Below are 22,405 nucleotides of genomic sequence, written 5' to 3'. Positions count from 1 at the left end.
TATAGTCATTTTTTGTTTATCATCATTACCAGTACATGGAAAAAAAAATAAACAAAAGTAAAGATAGTTCACCTGTTAATTTAACAGTGTTGTTAAAGAGACTGATGAGAGAATAAAATCAGTACCTAAGATGAAAGTATATGATAATCAGTGAATCTCAATTATCCAGACCATCTTTTCTGAACAAGAAATAACCCTTAGGAACACAAACACATGTCCAAGTTTATAAGGACAAAATAACACATACTGTTTTATTTTGATAAAATCAGTAAAAGAGAAAATGCTTATCAGTTTCAGGATTTTTTTTTAACACCATTTATCATTTAAGATTATCAAAATACTTTGAGCATTGACTGAATTTATCAACTATGGGTTTTGTGTCTGAGAAAACACTTCAACAGTATTCTTAAAGAGTTCTGAAGAACTTCCAGCATGCCGTTTTATCAGAATAGGACAACATTTGAGAGAATGGACAAGAAATTAGAAACTTATTTGTAAGCAAAGCCCAGGAGGAGGAGGGAGAGCAAGAACAGGTAAAAGAGGAGGAAGAAACTTTATCTAAGGTGTGCCTGGAGAACTGCTTTAAAATAATTGTAATGTATGAACAAAACAGAGCCCCACAAATCCATGTTTAAAGAAAATTATAAACAATGATAATTATTTTAAATTCCTTTAATGAACATATAGCCTTGAAACCAATTCAGCATAGATGACTTTACATGTTATTAATCTTAGGCTACCTCACATTAATACATTATTCATTACCTCACTTCAATGACACAACCTCCTAAATCAGTCTATATGTTTATAAATATTCTCATTGGCAATATGGATCAAAAAGGAAAAAAATATACAATATTTAAGATGTCTTTATTTTTTTAGTGATTTAATAATGATTAATAAGATTTAGGATAACAGGGGACCAATTCCATACAGTTCCCACCACCTGTTTCATGTCCCATCCCCTACATTGGAAATTTGCCTATTCTTTTTTTGAACAGAGACAAAGAGAAATTGAAAGGGGAGAGGGAGATAGAAAGGAAAAGAGACAGATACCTGTATTCTTGCTTCAACATCTGTGAAGCTATCCCCCTGCAGGTGGTGACCAGGGGCTTGAACCTGGGTCGTTATACACTGTAATGTGAGCACTTAACCAATTGCTCCACCACCACCACAAACTTCCCTATTCTTTATTCCTCTGGGAGTATGGACCAAAGATTTTTATGACTTGCAGAAGGTGGGAGGTCTGGCTTTTGTAATTATTTCTCTACTGGACATGGGCATTGGCATGTCAATCCTGTTTCTAATTTAAGATGTCTTTTGAAAAGCCTGTTTCTCAGTCAAAGTAACTTCTTGAAAAATGAGATCCCTATAAGCTAGCATGTCTTCTACATCTTTATAGATAAGCATTTCTTCCATGGACAATAGCATATAGTTGTTCAGTTTGAATGTTGACTTGTTCTTCACAGCATTTAACATCTTCAAGGATGTTGTAACTGATTCACTCAAAGAACAACAAACTGGGAAGATGCGAGCATTCCATAAACTCAAACATGTCTTATTTCCAGAGAACAGTTTATCTGTAACTTTCAGATTCCATATATCTAAGCATGACAGGAAACAGACTCCAAAGAACTGAAGAAACTTTATATCTGACAATGCTTGAACATTCTTTTTCAGGTTGTCTTGCACGCCAAATGCCATAGTCGAATATTTTAAGTGTCCATTTATCTTCAAGCTTAAGGAACACACAAAAGAATACGCAGGCAGTACAGCTGTTGTTTGGATACAAACACCACTAATAATGCAGTTTTCCCCTACAGAAACATCAGGTCCTAATCTGGAATATTCCACAACTGAACCAGGTTCCACAAAACATCCTGAATCCAGTATACTTTGAATGACACATGATGCTTTACCAGGGCATTCTGTTTTTGCTGGAAAGATGCTAAAAGTGATATCTTGTAATCCAAGTTCTAATCTTAAATTGTTATCAGAAGTAAAATGAAATAAATACTCTTCGGTTGTTCCAATGTGATAAAATTTGGAGTTATTAAGAACAACAACATTTAGTGGTGTTCCTTTGAGAAGATGAAATATTTTCTGTCTCATGTCTATCAACTCTGACTCTTCTTTAGTGACATTAGATGTATTTCTGGTATATTCCATAGTGGCTCCGGGTCCCAAAGCCTGAAGAAAATCTCCATAGGCATCTATTTCACAGTTTAGTGTGCCTATTTTTTCATAAAAAGAAAGTAACTTTTTTGCTGACTTATAATCCATGTAAAACAGACTATCCGTGTAGACATATTCAGAGTCTAATTTAAGAGAGGAAGTGTCACCCCCAGCATAGTACTGTTGAGATAATTTTTCTGGTCTACACACAGCATCAAACTGACGCATCTTTTCAATACTGGGCTTGTGAAGAAAACGATAGCAGCACCTATATTCAAGGTCTTTACATTCTAAATAATGAAGCGGTTCTAAGACAAACACTCCATGTGTGGTACCTACTGTCAAATCAGAAGGATGAGCTAAAGCAGTTATGCCAGGTTTGTCAAAGCAGATAAACTCTGATTCTCCAACAGTATAAAGTTCAATATCGTCTGCACATGTAACCAGGATCCCAGGATTCATATGTGAAGGAAAATCAATGTACATTGCAAGTTTCAGTTCCAACATCTGATAAATGGGGTTACCGAAAGGTAAAGCAGTGAAAATTTTCCCCAGGGCACTAGCATTTGGAAGACGTTGACTATAGCCACCTATAAAAATTTCAAAATAACCATTTCAACATATTTGTGACATTGTTCACAGACTTTAAAATCAGTGAGGCATCAGATATAACTCAAAGTATCTCTGAAGAAATGTATTGTGTAAAATGCATTTCTGTAACTCAACAAAGAATAAAATTTCAGACTAAAAATTCCACGGACAAATTTCTTATAGATATTTGCTGTAATGTAGTTATAAATATGACTTTAGATTCAGAAAAAGTACTAATATATGTTAGAATCTATGAATTGTTTTGAACCCACTATATAGCCATTAAAAAGAATAATGGGCTAAAACATGATTTTTATCTAAAATTTAAATAACAGAGCTCAATATGTTTAAGAACCCAGTTCTGTGGCTTGCAGGCGGGATGATGCAAGATGAGCCACAGGAAGAAAGCAGCATGAGTGGTGGAGTGGTGCCTTAGTGTCTCTCCTTTGCATCACTTTTATCTTTCCTATCAATGTCTTTGTTTCTTTGTTTCCCTATTTCTATTTGTCTTTCACCTTCTTTGTACAGGGAAGAGGAGGAGGTGGAGGAGGAGGAGAAATACCACCACCAGAAGCAACAGAGTCATACAGGAAGGCACAGAGCTCAGGCAATAAAAAAAATCAGAAAATTAAATCCATTTATATTTTGTGACAACCCCCCCCTACAAAAATGAACATACAACTCCATTAAACACTAAGTTCCAGATACAATGTCCTTCTCCAAAGCAAAGGTCACTGATCTAAAAGCATCTTATAGTCTACATTATTTTAAAATATAGACATTCTCCTTTAAATATGAGCCTTGTGATTTTAATTAATTGAAATTCATATAATTAATTTTCTTACTTATATTAAATAGCTTACATCATTCCCATGTAACTAAATATAACACAAGACAGCAAGACATAGTTGACTTACAAAAAAGAAGGAGGAGGAGGAGGGGGAGGAGGAGAAGGAGAAGAAGCAGAAGGAGAAGAAGGAGAAGAAGGAAGAATTTCAACTCTGGCTCACTACTCTTTAGTTATCTTTACATTTATACCAACTCAGATATGTAGAATAACACTTTCTCATACTTTATGAGAGTGATACATGTAAATTACTTGGCATACAATATGTTTTTCAACAAATGAGATCTAGTCTTCAGAGAACAAAAAAGTAGAGAGAATTAGATCTCATTTGTTGAAAAATGTATTATGTAGTTTTAAATGCCTATCCCTGGATAGTTAGTTCATGAGAAAGTTTTCATAAGATAGTGGAGTACATATATGGCAAACCTACAGCCAACATCATACTCAATGGACAGAAGCTGAAAGCATTTCTCCTCAGATGAGGGACGAGACAGGGCTGTCCATTATCACAATTACTCTTCAACATAGTATTGGAAGTTCTTGCCATAGCAATCAGGCAAGAGAAAGAAATCAAAGGAATATAGATTGGAAGGGAGGAAGTCAAGCTCTCACTCTTTGCCGATGATATGACAGTATACATAGAAAAACCTAAAGAATCCAGCAGAAAGCTGCTGGAAATTATTAGGCAATATAGCAAGGTGTCAGGCTACAAAATCAGTGTGCAAAAATCAGTGGCATTTCTTCATGCAACACAAAATCCGAAGAAGAAGCTATCCAGAAATCACTCCCATTTACTGTTGCAACAAAATCAATAAAATAACAAGGAATAGACCTGACCAAAGAAGTAAAAGACTTGTATACTGAAAACTATGAGTCATTACTCAATGAAATAGAAAATGATACCAAGAAACAGAAGAATTAATATCATCAAAATGAATATTCTCCCCATAGCCATATACATATTTAATGTGATAACCATCAAAGTTCCACTAAGCTTCTTTAAGAGAATAGAACAAAAACTACAATAATTTATCTGGAATCAGAAAACACCTAGAATCACCAAAATAATCTTGAAGAAAAGAAACAGAAATGGAGGCATCACACTCCCAGATCTCAAGCTATACTTAAAAGCCATCATAATCAAAACAGCTTGGTACTTGAACAAAAATAGGCACACAGACCAGTAGAACAGAACTGAAAGCCCAGAACTAAACCCCCACACCTATGGACATCTAATTTTGATAAGGGGGCCCAAAGTATTAAATGGAGAAAGGAGGCTCTCTTCAATAATGGTTCTTGGAAAACCGGGTTGAAACATCTTTGCACATTTTAACACGTGTGCTCAACCAGGTACACCACCATCTGGCCCCCTGGCTCTTTAATTTAAAATGTCTTTGCAAGTAATTATTTTTGTCACGTATTTTTGTCAATACAATGTTTAGTTATCACTTTTTTCTTTTTGTTTATGAATTATTTTAAAGATTTTTGACTTCAACCTCTGATAGGAAGTTTTCGACAAAGTGTTATTTTATTTTTATTTATTTTATTTTTTCCTCCTTTGTTACCCTTGTTGTTTAGAGTCATTGTTGTTATTATTGTTGTTATTGCTGTCATTGTTGTTAGATAGGACAGAGAGACATCGAGAGAGGAGGTGAAGGCAGTAAGGGGTAGAGGAAGATAGACACCTGGAGACCTGCTTCACCACCTGTGAAGCGACTCCTCTGCAGGTGGGGAGCCGGGGGGGCTGGAACCAGAATCATAATGCTGGTCCATGCACTTCATGCCATGTGCGCTTACACTGCTGCACCACCGCCCTGGCTAGAACAAAGTCGTATAATCACAGCATGGAGCCATACTTGCCCCTACAACAAGAATTACTTCTAATACTTCTAAAGTTTTACAAAGAAATATCCACATTATCACAAATTCTGTTATTGTAAGATAAGTCTCTAAATAAATACCAAAAGCAATATTCTTGAAAATTGTTGGTCTGCTTCTAAATTCTGCTTCTAAGACCCCTTCTGTTGCATTGCTTGATGCTGTGGTCTATTTACATAATCATTGTTTTTTTTGCACTGGTTTAATCCCCACTGGTTCAAGCTCTTTTTCCACTCTGCCCCCTCTCCTAGTCACATCCTGTTTTCCACATTTTAATCCCCACTGGTTCGTGCACTTTTTCCTTCTCCCCACCCTCTATCCTAAATACATCCTCTTCTGACCTGACACCTCCGCCTCAGGAAATATAAAGGACAGGGCTTTCTAATGAAGAGAGATTAGATTAGATAGATTGCACTGCATTCCTCATCAATAAAGATTGAACTACGTAGGTCCCACTCAGCCATGAGTCCCTGGTCATCTCTCTCCTGCCCGCGAAGCTAGCCCGGCATCTGGCGCCGGAACAGGGACCAGCATATGACGCACCAACATGGGACCTAACCCACCCATCCCCCAGATAAGTAAACTCCTCTTGGCTACCCACCCACCATGGGATGCCTTTCTACTTATGAAGAGGGTTCCCAAAGCCTCTGTTCTTTTTTCATGAGACAATTTCTCTGTCTCTGGCTCATTTTGCTCTGGGCCACATTTTGGTTCCCTGACCGGGAACTTTGGTTCCTTATGACCATGATCATAGAGTTTGGGAGATGTGCAGAGATTTCCCTTGGGACTTTCTGGACTCCCTCTCGCATGTTTCCCGTGGAGAAGGACTACTCTAACTTGAAAAGCATTCTCCAGTATCCTGGCAGTCCCCAAGAATGGAGACACATGGTTAGTTTTAACCTCCTGATTCGATTCTTTCTTCTATGGGAAGATGTTTTTGGGGATGGATGCCTGCAATCCCTCAGGAACCGTCAGAAGCACCCTAAATGGAATTTTGAGGAGTTTTTTGGACTAGGACGCCCTCTGAGGGACTCATGATATGACATAGTGGAATCTAATAATCTGGTTCAAGCTGTGTTTCGTAAGAAAGTGATTTTAATGACTGAATTTTTGTATGACCCATTTTGCTGTGAGTATTCTGAAATTTAATTGACTTAAAAAAATGCTGGACGCAGCCATGATTTCTAGAGACATCCAGAAACAGTCCAAAAAATTGTTTTTTCGCTTTTGGTACTTTTTATGTCTTGGTATAAATGTGAAATGTTTAATCCTGAAAACTGTATGAGTATGGGTGGGGTAGATAGCACAATGGTTTTGTTAATGATTCACATGCCTGAGGCTTCTAACCATGGTTCCTCAAATGAGCTTATACTGTTTAAACAACCTTGAAATTTAAACAACCTTGAAATCGTACTAGAAAGGACTTCCAAAATTATAAAGGTACTTAAACCAATTATAATGGAGTTATCAATTATAGTAAACTTCTAATCTGCTATTTGCTTCACAAGTAAGTGAATTACAACTATCAAGTCTTCACATGAAAAAGCATCTGCTCAAATGGAATCCCTGGAAATCCATTTGGACCCCTGTCCTCTGACATCACCCACAAGATGGCATGACTACAATGCACCCCCCCCCCCGTAACCAGTGATGTGACCTGGCACAACCTGAAGAAACTGATTCACAGATTCCAAAACTCACTCTCTACAGAAAAGCGGAATTACAGTGGTTGACCTTCCCCATCGAGACAGACATGCAGCGTTTCATCCCCTGGCATTTCTTCCGTGGTCATCTGCTTTGGACAGACACTTCTATTGGACTTACTGGCACAACTCTTGGGACACTTTACACAACTTATAGCAGCTTCCATTTACGCTGCTGGGTTTCTCAAAGACTGACCACAGCAGTCCATGGACTTTGCAGCCAGCTGCCTTGGGACTCTATAGGCCATGCCCCCTCACCTGCAGGCCATGTCCCAGAGGTAGGAAAACCTCCCTCCCTACTAGGTCCTGCCCACAGAGGCAGGAAACGCACTTTGAGGCATGAAATGCTCCCAGAGGTAAGAGATATCCAGAGGCATGAAACACCCTTTCACCTGATAGGCCCTGCCCTTTGAGGCAGGAAACGCCCCCTCAGGCCTCCCCTTGGCATCACACTGGTTCTTGCTGCTCTCCTATATGTTCCTCCATGTCTTATGGCAGTTCTTTTGAAAATGCCTGCTCGATATAGGTTTCTGTTCATCCCACACTCCTGAACTATGGCCATTAGTTAAAAATAAAGGGGGAAATGTTGGTCTGCTTCTAAATTCTGCTTCTAAGACCCCTTCTGTTGCATTGCTTGATGCTGTGGTCTATTTACATAATCATTGTTGTTTTTTTTTTCGCACTGGTTTAATCCCCACTGATTCAAGCTCTTTTTCCAATCCGCCCCCTCTCCTAGTCACATCCTGTTTTCCACATTTTAATCCCCACTGGTCCATGCACTTTTTCCTTCTCCCCACCCCCTATCCTAAATACATTTTCTTCTGACCTGACACTTCTGCCTCAGGAGATATAAAGGACAGGGCTTTCTAATGAAGAGAGATTAGATTAGATAGATTGCACTGCATTCCTCATCAATAAAGACTGAACTGCATCCCACTCAGCTATGAGTCCCTGGTCATCTCTCTCCCATCTGCGAAGCTAGCCCGGCAGAAAACCACAAGATTCATAATTTTAAGGAAAAGCTTTATAAAAAATATCATCCTGCTTACAACCAAGAACTATCTAGAAAAACCTGGGATATTTGTTTTCAAAACAGATAAACTTAGAAGACAAAACAAAACAACAAGAAAAAAAATTTTTTTTAAATAACTAGAAATTATTTGAAGGGAGAAAAGAGTCCCTAAGACATTAAAAATACAATACTAAAATTATACATGCAAGTTAGGATAGTGTAACTTTACCAGAGTGAATTAATAGTACGGTAAAAGAACTCCATCTATCTCCATATAACCTTTCCAAGCATCGAAGGGCAGAAAGTGTTGATCCTCCATTTCCTTAAAAATAAAGTTTAAAACATATAACTTATTTTATAGACATAATTAATATTTTGCAATTATGATAAATCTATAATTAAAAAAAAAGCTTCAGGATACAAATGGGAAAAATGCAAGGATGCTAACAAAATAATTAAATAAAATACACATTTCAATAAAAAATTAAATAAGCAAATGAACAACAGTAATGAAACCAGATGCCAACTGACTTTCTACTTATACTGGCAAATTCTATAACCTTTTGGGCCTCATATCATGAAAGTTATTAAAGCACTGACTCCATAGTTGTAAGGATTAAACTAACACTATTTAGAAAAATTCCAGTGTCACATACAAATACCCAATGTGTGGTATCAAGACTTCAACTTTTAAGGATGTATGGAAAATTATCCACAGAAAAAATGGTGTATCTTTTTATTTATAACAAAGCTCAAAATGTAGTTAAGTTAAACTGATTTTCAAAGGAAATGTATACAGTTCAACTACTAATTAGATTGTGCTCCTTTGCATTCTGTATTGTAAGTCAATTATATAGACTTGATTTGCTTTCTTTACACATGCCTCTGAAGAAACTGTGAAGTAAGAAAGTAAAGAATTCTACTGATAATATCCAAGGAATATTCATGATTTAATTTTTTGCATTAAAATGAAAATTCTCTTCTAAATCATTAAATTTAAGTTTTCATAGTATGTGACAACCTATAGATACACAGTGCCTTTTCTTCCTTAAAAATAGTAAATTTACATTAAACTTTTAAAATCTGTAAATACCATGGGTTGAAGGTAAACAATCCACTGAGAGAGCTTTTCTTCAATGATTATTTTTCCCAGGACCTATGATATAAATCTAAGCATGAATATATACCAATTTTGGCTCCAGCAGGGTCAACAAAAACATGATATTGAACTCCAAGAGGTAACTCCTTTTTTCTCAGTTTTTCTGACAACTGCTGCTTATAAGCAAGTTCCTGTTTTTCATCAGCTGCTGTTATTGCAACAATGTCCCAGAATTCTTCAGCTGTCACAGGTTTGCCTAAGCAAAAACAAACACACAAGCAACAAAAGGAAATAATAATATCAAATTTTCTAACCTCTTCAGGTTCATATATTTGAAATGAACAAAAAAAAAAGTTGACATCATTTTCATAAATATCTTGTTTTTTACAATTAGGGAATAATTACTGTCTACTCAGTGCTACATAAAATAGTTCTAATGAGGTCATTTTATAAATCCTTTTTCTCTGTTTTAGATTACTTACTTACAGTCTATGATCCGATTTATTTAAATATTCTAAAAGATGTAATGTTTCTACCTTAATTCGAAACAGTAGACAAAGGACATATGAGTTTTGACTTAACTTTTTTTTTTTTTGTAGCAGAAGCATTCGTGTTTGTTGGTCAAGAAAGAGTCAACTCCAGGTTGAATTCCTATAATGTTGTTGTTTATATCATATTGCCTTAAAATATTCTAGACAGGTTTACAAAAGCTATTGGTGTATATTAGATTCTTTACAGCAAAAAACAAACGAACTCCTTATTCCCAGACGAACTTATTAAAAGACGTATATACTGGGACTGAGAGGACAGCATATTAGTTATGTAAAAGGACGTTCATGCTTGAGGCTCAGAGGTCCCAGGTTCAGAGCACACCACCACCATGTGCTAGAGGAGCAGAGCAGTGATCTAGCTAAAACAACAAAACAAAACAAACAAACAAACAGACAAAAAACTGGACTACTTTGTAGACAGCTGAAAGATCTTTAATGTTCAGAAAGACGCTAAATAAGAAATTTTATTAACAAACATGAACGCAAAAATCTACTTTCCCTGAATATTTTACCATTGTGTTAGCATTATTATGTTTAAAACGGTGACTTCATAAGAAAATACAGGATTACATCTTTTTTTCAAAAAGTTGTACAGGGAAGTCTTTTTAAAAAAAATACTTTGATACAAACTTCTTTTTAAAAATTGTAATACGTGGGAGTCAGGCGGTAGCGCAGCTGCTTAAGTGCACATGGCGCACAGAGCAAGGACCCGCGTGAGAAACCGGGTTGAGTCTCTGGCTCCCCACCTGCAGGGGAGTTGCTTCACAAGCAGTGAAGCAGGTCTGCAGATGTTTCTCTTTCTCTCCCCCTCTGTCTTCCCCTCCTCTCTCCATTTCCCTCTGTCCTATCCAACAATGAGGACACCAATAACAACAATAAAAACAAGGGCAACAAAAAGGAAATAAATATTTTTAAAAAATTGTAATACACATTTCCTCCACGTTTTACTTTCCTTTCTTCATCCTGGAAAGGTTATTCTTCCAAAACAAATTGGTGAAAGGTGGGTGAAAGAAAGCTAAAATCACATCTATTTGCAAGAGTCAAATCAGCTGCTTTACCTTCTTCTAGATTTATGTAAAACAATTTAAGTTAATCAACAAATGCACTTGGATTTACAGCTTTACTAGCTAGAATAATAATCCCTCTCACTTTTATGTATAAAAGTAAATTAACTACATATCTTATCTAGGAATATATTAGAGACGAAGCATAATGCAAAAGAAAGAACAGTGGCAGATTTTAAAACTTGACTTAGTTATGCCTGGATTTATGTCCCAGACTCTCAAGGTACAGACAGGAAGTGAGGGCTTGCAACAAATTTCCCTGTCAGTAAAGCAACGTCCCTCAGCGTTGTTCCGGGGAATCGGTGTTCTGCTTTTAGTACCTCTCAGCTCAGAAAACTTCCGCAACTTTCGTTGGGTGGCTTCTCCGAGAGAAAAGCCTGAAAAAGTACTTGCTGAAGCCATAACAGCACCGCCCTCAGGGTTCTCCAGACCAGCTGGTGTCCGTCATGCAGCACAGCACGCATGCGCGTTGCCTGCAGTCCATCTCTGCGTCCGGGGTCTCATGGCCCCGCCCCCATACGTCACCACGTAACCCCGCCCGCTCCGAAGCTTTCTGGCGGGCCTTGGGAAAGGCAGACTGGGTTTAGCCCGGAACTTTTCTGTCTCCTTGGCAACGGTCTCCAGCCAGCATGACCACCTAGACAGTTACTGGTGTTCCGGGTCTGGGGCCTTTGTTCCCAACTTAGAAAGCCTTGCAGCCCGGTTGACCCGGTGAGTGTTTCAAGTTCAGGGGACAAGATCGCTTAGAAAAGACCCATTCCTAGCTTCCAGCTTTCCCTTTTGACTCCTGGTTTGATACAACCAGGAGCACTAAGAACTCTTGCTCCCTAATGCCTCTTCCCCCAGCTGTTTTTTTAACCCCAAGTCCAGCTAAACAGTCTGACCATTCAAAATCTGTATTCTCTTCAGGAACACTAGACTTGGGGATTCTTTGCCCTTGCATTTCCTAGAGAATCAGCTTCTCCATTGAGTTTCGAATTTAGGTCATAGGCTTTTGCAAGTTGGTATAAAATTCAGTCTGTAACCAGACCCTTAACATTTATGATACATCGATTACTTCTCTGGCATCCTTGTATATTGACAGATGAATCTAGAACTTTTAGTAACATTTCCTAAGTCAGTTTTTATATTATTTTCTATTTTTTTATCTATACGTTCTGCTTTCTGTAAAGTATCAAGTTTATATTGGATTTTACATGTTAGACCTCTGCGCACAAAAGAAAGCTACGATTCTGAGATAATGACATAGGGTTTCACAATTTAAATAGTAAGGAGTAAAGAAAGTGTAACAAGATATTTCAACCCCAAACTTAGAGATCATTGTAGTGTGTTATATATAGTTTGATTTATTTAAGAAATCTGCCATTAATGTCTTCATAGAGAACACAGGCTTTCAGAACTCTATGTGCTTTTAGACATGAACATTTTTTTTCTTCTAAGGGTTTAACCTATTATTTGATTCTGCATGTATAAAGCATTTGAGTAAACAGGGAAGTTGCTCTGTCATAGATTTATTCTTTGCAACTTTTCCCATTTATTCCAATGAAGACAATATGTCCCTGTCAAAAGAATTCTGGAAATACAGCAGACAGAAATGGGGGGGGTCAATGAGCAAAAGGGAATAAAGCAAAAGAATAGATGAGAGAGACAAGATAGGACCAAAATATTTTATTTTGTTTCTTTACTTATTTAAGTTTGTCTTGTTCTTTTTATTGAGTGAACTACATTTTGATTTGCCTTATTTTTAAAAAGATCATGTGGAAGTGATGAAATCAGACCATTTTTTTCAACTTTAATATCATTTTATGTTAGAAATATTTATAGGGTTGTTACCTCAGGGTTATGTGTCAGTCCCCATCACTCTTCACAAAACAGTCATCATCCTCTACTATATGTCATAGATTCCTACCCCTCCCTGTCAGAGCACCTTTTCTCCACCCTAGGCAATCCCTGGATTTGTTGTGATAAATCACAGCTCATTGAGGTGGCTGGGTATTCTTTAATAGTGAGCAGGTCTCACTTTTCGTGAACCTGTGCCCCAAGTATGTGAGTTTTGCAAATACTTCCTTTTTTCCCTCTCATTTTACATGAAATAAGATAGTAACAGTTAGCCAGAGTAGAGTATTTTTCTGCCAAACTGGAAGACTAGAGGGAGATAGAGTTGCATGTTTTCTGTCTCCCAATTTAGTTAGATTCTGACAAAAACTTAATTTGCTTAGTGCCTATTCAACAGCTTCTCATAAGGGCAGGCCTTCCTAAGAAGAAATAAATGTTTGAGTATAATTCAAAATTATTCCTTTTCTTTCCCAACCAGAAGAACAAAACAAATGTTGCTCTGATTTACTCTAAAAACTTGGTAGACTTCTGACTGTTAATTAAAAAAACAAACAAACAAGAAGTCCTTTTAGTTATTTGTTTCTTGGGAACTTTTAAATGTCAAAGTTGTCAACACTGAGACTCTAGCAACATGTCAATTAAGTTTTTCTATAGTTCTGTTTAGTACAAAGTTTTCTGCTTGTGAGTTTTTCACCCATTAAGCTGAGAAGCTTTGTCTCCACTTGTATGTCACTCTGATATTGGGAGCAACAGTTTCCCCTTTAATCTTACTTCTTTCTAATGACTCTCAGAAGAGCTATTGATTTCTCATTTTTGCCCATATTTCTAACTGTTAAAATGATCTGATAAGTTTTAATCTTTTTCTATATCTGACCAGAAACTCGAATTGCCCTAACTTGCTTTTTTGATGTCTACATTCTATCTTGGTTTGTTAGTTGATATATATATATGCATATATAGACATATACATATGCAACTGCAATTATTGTATAGTACTTTCTGTCAGTCAGACACTAGTCTAAAGAATTTTTGCTCATGTGTTAGTTCTCATAACACCTCTGTCAGTTAAGTTCTATTATCACCAGTGCTTCTATTTGTGAATCAGTTATTTAATTAAATTTTGATAGGCACAGAAGTTCAGAGGAAAGGACGTACATTTCACAAAGTCCATTCCTGAGGAGGTGAGGAGAGGGAATGTAGTGTAGCACACCTTCTCTTCTGTCTTTCTTGCTAGAATTAAGAGCTTTGTGGAGCACCAGGATCATTCTCCATATGAAATTCACTTTCTACAAAGATATTTACCTCCATACACTCTCCCTGGATCTCCCTGCTGGAAACATGCTTTCTGTGTTCCCCAATCTGCCATAATCTTCAGGCATTTCTTGCCACCCTTCTCTTCCCAACAAAGTGTGGATCTGCTCTGTCCCCACTAATTCACTTAGTGTTGGTGTCTAGAGCTTAATGAGTGCTTGAGCTTTACCCCACACCGTGGAATTTTTCTTGGTGTTGTCATTTTCTGACTAGTTTTTGATTATTTCTTTTGAGAGCAAAGCATCTGTTATTCAGACAAAAAAATATCTAAATAAGAGAAATTCCTTTATACTTAAAAGTCAATATAGTTCATACTTAACAAAGTATAAACATAATTTACATAATATGACAATTTAATATTTTGCAAAATGATTACCACAGTAAAGCCAAATACTCTATCACCTCACATAATTCCCATTTGTGCATGGATGTGGGGAGAACATTAGGATTTTCTGTCTTTATCAACTTTTAAATATTTAATACAGTATTAGTAAATAAAGTCATCATGCTAAGATTAGATGTTCAGAACTTGTTCATCTAATAGTTAAAGTTTGTACCCACTTCCTTCACTTCACTTTGCCTATTCTTCTCCTCAACTAATTTACTCTTGTTTAAACAAATTTGCCCTTTTTAGAATTGGAGCTAGGTGGGTACTTAGAGTAATTGTCTTTGGTTTAGTTCTTCTGCTGAAAGGGTTCATCCATATTGATGATAATCTCCTTGTCTCTCATGACTAAATAATGTTTCATAGTGTGTATCTTTGGAGCCTCAAGCATGCAAGTTTTTTTTCTCTGTATAACTATTATGCTATTTCCTCCACTCTATTGTGTGTATGTCTCACATTTGCCATTCATCTGTCATTGGGAGACTTGTTTTGACTGTTATAAATAATGTTTATTCACAGAGGAGGAGATGGTTAACTTTTCCATACACTTTTAAGTAGTCCATTTGAGCTCATACAGTTTCTTTTTAAACTATAACAGGGTCACTTGCTCCTGTGAAAGCAGAAATTACTCATAGCAAATAAAATTTCATATATATGAGAAATACATAAAATTATGTAGAATGCTTTGACCTAGAGGTTTTAGAATAACTTTCATCAAGGTTTTGAACTGTTAGGATTTTAGGTCTTAATTGATTAATTAAATTGAATAAAAAATTATGTTTGCAAATTATCTCTTTAAGAGATAAATGCTATATTTACAAATAAAGCCCTGTATTGCACCTCAGTCTCCATATAGCTGTATTTTTCAGACTCTAACAAAAAGTATCACCCCAGACTTAGGGATTCAATGTATTTGTTAATTTAATAGTTTAATTTAACCAAGATTACTATATAAGATAAACTAAGGTAATGCTTTCTGTTTGTTTTAGTTGGCTTGCCAAGAATTGCCTTTTTAAAAAAGATTTTCATTTATTATTTATTTATTGCCTCCAGAGTTAACACTGGGATTTAGTGGCTGGATGAGAATTCTAATGCTCTGGCAGCCATTTTTCCTTCCTTCCTTCCTTCCTTCCTTCCTTCCTTCCTTCCTTCCTTCCTTCCTTCCTTCCTTCCTCCCTTTCCTTCCTTCCTTTCCTTTCTTCCTTTCCTTTCCTTCCTTTCCTTCCTTCCTTTTCATCCTTTCCTTCCTTCCTTCCTTCTTTCCTTCCTCCCTCCCTTCCTTCCTTCCTTCCTTCCTTCCTTCCTTCCTTCCTTCCTTCCTTCCTCCCTCCCTCCCTCCTTCCTTCCTTCCTTCTTTATTCCCTCCTCTATTGCTTCCTCCCTTCCTATCTTCTTTTTCTTCCTTTCCTTCCTCCCTCCCTCCTTTTCTTTCTGTTTCTTTCTTCCTTTCCCTCTCTCTTTCTCTCTTTGTCTCTCTTTCTTTCTTTCTTTCTCTCTCACTTTCTCTCTTTCTTTCTTCCTTTCTTTCTTCCTTCCTTCCTCCCTCCCTCCCTCTCTTTCTTTCTTTCTTTCTTTCTTTCTTTCTTTCTTCTTTCTTTCTTTCTTTCTTTCTTTCTTTCTTTCTTTCTTTCCTGCTTTATCAATTGTGAGGCTTCCCCCATGATGGTAGGTCCTGAGCCTTGTCCAGAGGAATATGTCTGTTCTACCAGATATACTGCTTGACCTCTACAGGTGATACTTTTTGTCTGAGCTCTCCTTAATTTGCATGTTCTCTGAATAAGTTTTTTTCCCTCCTACTAATTAACTTATTATATGAGATAAATATTACCATTTTAAGTTGTAGAAATGTTAGATATTATGATTCATGATTTATTATGGGAATTAGAGTTGTTTATATTTATTTATTTTCCCTGTTGTTGCCCTTGTTGTGGAAATTGGAGTTTTAACATTGTCTATTCTACTTATTTTTATTCTATCTGATAGCCTATGCCTTTTAAATTTCATAAACATTTTAGCTTTGAAGCTGAAAAAAACTAAAAAGCAATTTCCCATTATTCCTAGATGTTTCATGGAACCATCACAAAAGAACTAACCAATCATGAAGAATGGCGTCATTATAATGAAAATATAATAGAGGATCAAAAAGATTTTGTTTTTGTGAAGTATACCAGCCTTCATTTAAAAACTATGGAATGTCTGCAATCTTGTATTTCTCTTAAAGTATGCATCTTCTCAAATAATTTTATTACAGATATTCACCCACTTCAAAATTGTATAAAATTAGTCAAACTTGATCTTCATGGAAATCAAGTAAGTGATAGCTATTTCAGACATTTATGTATAATTAAATTTGATATTTAATAAGAACTTATATTTTCCCATTTACAATATTTCTCCCAGTCTTTTTCATCTAACATATGAATAAGATATAGAATAATTAATTGTAATCTAAGCATAGTGTTTTAAATATAAAAAGTTAAAAACAGACTGTGGGATATAGCATATTTTACTTCTTAAATATATGGTCTGAATTAAGAATATTTTGTGAATTCTTTTAATAACATAAAATGGACACAACATATTACTTTTAGGTATACAATGTGATGATTCAATGTTTGTGTATATTATGAAATAATCATTATAGAATGCTTAAGTAAATAGTCAACAAAACATATTTATATTTTCTTCCTTATGATGAGGGCTTTAAGGACTCACTTGGTTTTTTTTTTTTTTTTAATTTCTTAAAAATTTTACTGTGGTGGGTTTAATGGTTTACAGTACTGTTTGTCTACACATGAACACCATTTTCCTGGTCCTCACAGTAGTCTTCTGCAAAGCACAACTACCCCACCCCCAAGTCCAACTCTTCCATTCTTTCCTCAAAGCCCTTTGCTTTGGTGCAGTACTCCACCCCAGTCCAAATTTCACCCTGTGTTCTCTCTTTCTGACTCTGTCTTCTGAGTTCCACCAGCATGTGAGACCATCCAGTATTTATCTCTTTTTTCCCGACTCATCTCACCCAACACTTTTTCTTCAGGTTCCAAAGAAGGTGAGATAAAGATTGGGATTTTAGGGTTTCTGCTCTAATATCTATGTTTTTAATAGTTGGCCTTGGTTCTCCAACATTGGTCATGTCATTCTGTCCATTTTGCCTTTCATTTTTCCAAAGTATTTGTTTCTTTTGTTACTGTTATTTGTGTTACAACTTGGCAAATGCTAGAAGATGAAGAAGAAGTGTTTACAAGTTCAATTCCTCTACTGATTACCTCATTTAGAGTTGGAGTTCCTTTGCCTTCTTCTAAGGCAGAATTGGTGGTGGTGAATCCCGTCAGTTCCAAATTCAGGAACTTTGGCATTCATTCAGCTTCTGGAATGTCTATGTTTTGACTATTGTGCAGGTGTGGAAAGTGTTCTGCTATGATTTGAGTATATTCTGTACTCTTCTCTTTGTCCTCAAGTATCCTAATAATTCTCACAATCATTTTGCTTCTGTATGCTATGTTGTAGAGAATTGCTTCATTAACCTTTCTTCTCCAACAGCTTTGTACTCAGGGAGTATGGTGGTTTTATCTTCTAGCTGTGATGTTTTCTCCCCAAGCTGATTAATTGTACTTACTAAGCCTCTTATGCAAACTTCAACTCCATCTGAAGTGTCCTCCACGTCTTGTAGCTCTGTTTAGTTTTCTTAGTGAGCTTTATAGCTCTTTGGTGAAATTATGTCTGATCCTGACTTTGTTTCTGTACGTTATGGTTGGCATTATGTTAAGTCAACTTAAATTATCTTCATAATAAGCTTTCAGAATTCAAAATTGGGCATTTTTTTCCCAGATTCTTGTGAATTTAAACAACTTTTTTTTTTTTAACATGCTTTGGTTAAGTGTGGTTTCTGCTGGTCAGACAGAATGTAGTACTGTGTTTATGCTGTTTATATGTCTTGGGGAGCAGTAGAGAGCATTCTTTTTTTTTTTTCTTTGGGTTGATTCAGACAAAATATTGTTTTGCTGCCTTTTTTCAAACTGTGTTCTGGCCTCTGGAAGCCCACTGCTGCTGTCTGAGTGGACTGCACAGTTTTAGTTTCAGATCCTCTCGGAGGTGAACTTTTGTATTTGGCTTTGTGAGTATCAAGATAATGATCTGCCCACTGCTGGCTCCCAGCTCCCAGCTCCCAGCTCCCAGTTCAAACTTTTTTTTTTTATCTTTTCATTTCTTCTGTGCCCTTTATTAAGTGTATGCCTTCACTCACCTGTGACTTAGTGAATTTCTTTAAAAGTTGTAGTTGCAGTGTTGTCAAATTACACATTTTTCATTGCTTTATCTGGTTGTTCTGAGGTTGCTGCTACTCCATGGCCATGCCCACCAGAAATCAGAACCTATTTTCTTAGCAACTTACAAATAATCAACACAGCATTTAACTGTCATAATCCCATTCTATATTACATAACCCAGACATTACGTTTATTTTATTATTTGTTAATTTTTCACTTATTAGTGATTTAGTATTGATTTATAAAATTATAGAATATTAGGAGTACCCCTAATATCCACTCATTTCCCACCACCAGAGTTCTGTGTCGCCATCCCTCTCAAGCAGAAGCTGCAATAGTTCTCCCAAGTCACAGATAATCAGTTGATATATATATATATCATTATTATAAAAAAATAATATATATTATTTTTACAATTATTCACTTTTTATTCATTTTTTCACTTTATTTTTATTTACTTCTATGTTCCTACCTTCACTTCCTTTCTAAGTCACACCTATCCCTAATACTACTTCTGAGTATCCTTCCTTCCTTTTTTTTTCTCAGATAAGCAAAACAGTGCCAGACTTAATCAGGTGCTTTCCAGATTCACTTCCTTTTTAGTGATAGCATAAAAACTAGGATTCCTGGTGACAAACATTTCCCAGTGGAACTGGGGTTCAGAGCCCCTCTGGTCATTTTCCCTATCATTTCTTCCCTCTCAAAGTATAGACCGAAATTATTTTTGCAGTGCAGAAGGTAGGACTTCTGGCTTCTATAATTGCTTCTTCACTGAACATGGACATTGGCAGACCAATCCATATTGCCAGCCTGTTTCTGTCTTTCCTTAGTGAGGTAGGGCCCTGAAGAAGTGAGGTTCTAGGGATGCATTGGCAAGGTCATCTGCCTTAGGAGGCCCAGACATTATTTTTATACTGGATATGCTTTTTGATTAATTTCAGTCATTCTCTCACATTTTTACCCCACACTTCTGGCAATCACCAATCCTAATACTCCAGTCTGACATTTTACAAATAGAAAAAAGAGAGAGATTAACAGAAGGATATAATGAAATATACCTGAGAAACATAACTTACTGTGATGTGATGTGATGTGATGTGATGTGATGTGATGTGATGTGATGTGGGCCAGAATTCTGTGAATATCACAGTTGACATCCTTTTGGGTGTGCAATTTTGCCAACCCACCAATATGTTCTTTAACAGTTTGTATGAGTTTTTTCTTTTGTTTCTAGATTCCACATGTATGTGAGATTACATAGTATATCACTTTTGATTTACTGTTTACTTCACTTAGTATAAAACCCTCAAAGTTCATCTTTTTGTGACTTAGTCATAATTAATCATATATAAGTATATATATATATATTTAAAGGTTTATTTATATATACACCATATTTTTTTTTACCCATCAATGAGTTTTTAGGTTGGTTCCATCCCTTGACTATTGTCAATAGTGTTGTAGTTAATATTGGAATATATATATATATATATATATATATATATATATATACTTAGCTAGTGTTTTCACTTCCTTTGGATGAATAATCAGAATTAAAATTTCTGAATCATATGCACTTCTATTTTTAATTTTTGAAGGACCTATATAATATTTTACATATTGGTTGCACTCATTTACATCCCAATCACTTGTACAAAAGTATTTCTTATCCATATCTTTGCTTACGTTACTGTTTCTTGAGTTTTTACACACTCTGACAGGTGTGAAATAAGAACTCATTGTGGTTGACTTGCATCTGCCTAGTTATTAGTAATTTTAAACACTATTTCATATAATTTTCAGTACCTCTATGTTCTTGTAAAAATGTCTTGGATCCTCAGTCTATTTTTGAATTGAATTATTCTCTTATCATTGAGTTAGATCAATTCCTTATATATTTTAATATTGACTTCTCAGATTATGATTTTCTCTTATTCTAACTTCTTAGCCAACTCTGGTCTGAGATCCTCTATTGTGTCATTTAATTCCTTAGTGAAATATCCCTTCAATTCTTATGTATGTTTCTCCACATGGTGCTTAGATTCTTGGGGAGTCTCCATAATGAAGCTTCTGTAGTCTTTCTCTGATAGTCTCTCTACATCTATAATATTTGGGGTCCTTCTGTTGCATTTCTGTGTGATTGATATGCCATAGTTAACTGTTCTGTTTCTCTGCTTATGCATTTATTGTTCTGTAATTGCTGGCGAGCAGGTGGTTATATTATTGTGACCTCTAGGCTTCTCTTATTTATATATTTTGCTGTTTGTGGGGTGGGGGCTGGGTTGGGCTGTCTTATGGTTGCAAATGCTATTTTGTTGTTGTTGTGTCCTTACTTTAAATTCAGAAGCTAAAAATCCCCTGAGTCAAATCTTGAGAGGTATTAAACTCCCTCCTCTTTTTCTCTAGCACTGGGAGCTACCCTCAGTGCTTGGTGTACATAGATGCAAGATGGTCTAGCACTATGCTGCCCAAAGTTCTAGTTTCCTATGCTGAACTTCCAACCTGTCTCTTCTCATTTGCTTATTGTTTCTTTTGCTGTGCAGTTTTTTTTTCTTTCAGTTTTATGTCCTACTTGTTGACTTTTGCCTTTATTTCCTTCACTTTTCTGTGTCATATTAAATTTATTAAACTGATGGGAAGTAACAAATTACATGTGTTACCTTTTTGATGTTTAATGGTTTCAGGTCTTATATTCATATCACTAATTCACTTTGCACTAATGTTTGTGATGTTAACAAGGTGGTCCAGATGCATTCTTTTGCATGTTTCCAAGTTTCTGAGAACCAATTATTGAAAAGATAGTGCATCATATATTCTGGTTACTTTATTGTCACAAAGCAATTGATCTTATGTGTGTCGGTTTATTTATGTGCTGTTTTATATGTTCCATTGGTCTTTGTGCCTTTTTGTTTTTAAATTCCAATACCATACTGTTTTTATTGCAGTAGTTCTATAGTATAGTTTGAAATCAGAAGTTTGTTGACACCAGTATTCTTTCTGATAATTGCTCTGGATATTTGGGGTCTTTGATGATTCTGTATATATTGTAAAATTATTCTATTTCTGTGAAAAGTGCCAGTGGAATTTTTTTAAGGGACTGTCTCCATCTTTTAAAAAAATTATCTTTATTTATTGGATAGAGAAAGCCAGAAATCAAGAGGAAAGGGAATTATAGAGAGGGAGAGAGACAGACACCTGCAGCCCTGCTTCACCACTTGCAAAGCTTTCCCCCTGCAGGTGGGGACTGGGGGCTCAAACCCAGGTCCTTGCACACGATAATGTGTTCGCTTAACCAGGTGCACCACCACCCGGCCCACCACTGGAATTTTTTTTTTTTTAGTTTAAGAAAGGAGACATTAAAAAAACCATAGAATAACAGGGGTGCAGTACCACACAATTCACACAACCTGATCTCCATATCCCATCCCCTCCCCTGATAGCCTTCCCATTCTCTATCTCTATGGGAGTAGGGATTCAGGGTCGTTGTGGGTTGCAGAGGGTGTAAGGTCTGGCTTCTGTAATTTCCCCCGCTGAACATGGGCATAGACTGGCTGATCCATGCTCCCAGTCTGTCTGTCTCTTTCCTCAGTAGAGTGGGGCTCTGGGGAAATGTTGCTCCAGTACACATTGATGGGGTCATCTGTCCAGGGAAGTCTGGTCAGCATCTTGCTGGCATCAGGAACCTGGT

General features: G+C 36.3%; 3 protein-coding genes across 6 annotated transcripts in view; 1 reads left to right on the top strand and 2 right to left on the bottom strand.

Annotated features, from left to right (window-relative positions):
* TNNI3K (TNNI3 interacting kinase) overlaps positions 1-8,516 on the bottom strand; it is a 428,191-nt gene extending 419,675 nt beyond the window's left edge. The window contains 1 exon segment of the mRNA XM_060202368.1: positions 8,436-8,516. The gene's annotated coding sequence lies outside the window, so the exon portion shown is untranslated.
* Positions 658-11,409, bottom strand: FPGT (fucose-1-phosphate guanylyltransferase). 2 transcript variants are annotated; one of them, XM_007531697.3, is made up of 4 exons: positions 11,241-11,409; positions 9,394-9,561; positions 8,436-8,528; positions 658-2,765 (listed from the first exon to the last, which is right to left on the bottom strand). In XM_007531697.3, exons 1-4 carry the CDS (start codon positions 11,320-11,322, stop codon positions 1,309-1,311), a joined length of 1,800 nt encoding a protein of 599 aa, XP_007531759.2. In that variant the 5' UTR covers positions 11,323-11,409; the 3' UTR covers positions 658-1,308. The 2 variants fall into 2 exon arrangements, with proteins under 2 accessions (XP_007531759.2, XP_060058164.1); XM_060202181.1 differs by lacking the exon at positions 8,436-8,528.
* Positions 11,410-11,497: 88 nt separating this feature from the next.
* The window catches only part of LRRIQ3 (leucine rich repeats and IQ motif containing 3), a 75,411-nt gene continuing 64,503 nt past the window's right edge, over positions 11,498-22,405 (top strand). For 2 of the 3 annotated variants that reach the window (XM_060202180.1, XM_060202178.1), the window contains exon 1: positions 17,178-17,501. In XM_060202180.1, the coding sequence (XP_060058163.1) occupies positions 17,220-17,501 (282 nt within the window). In that variant the 5' untranslated portion in view covers positions 17,178-17,219. Of the gene's footprint in view, positions 11,632-16,513; positions 16,763-17,177; positions 17,502-22,405 lie in introns of those variants that run through there. The other variant, XM_060202179.1, reaches the window with a different exon arrangement.

The sequence above is a fragment of the Erinaceus europaeus genome, chromosome 11 (assembly GCF_950295315.1).
Source record: "Erinaceus europaeus chromosome 11, mEriEur2.1, whole genome shotgun sequence".
NCBI lineage: Eukaryota > Metazoa > Chordata > Mammalia > Eulipotyphla > Erinaceidae > Erinaceus > Erinaceus europaeus.
This window is presented reverse-complemented; position numbering and strand designations above follow the sequence as displayed.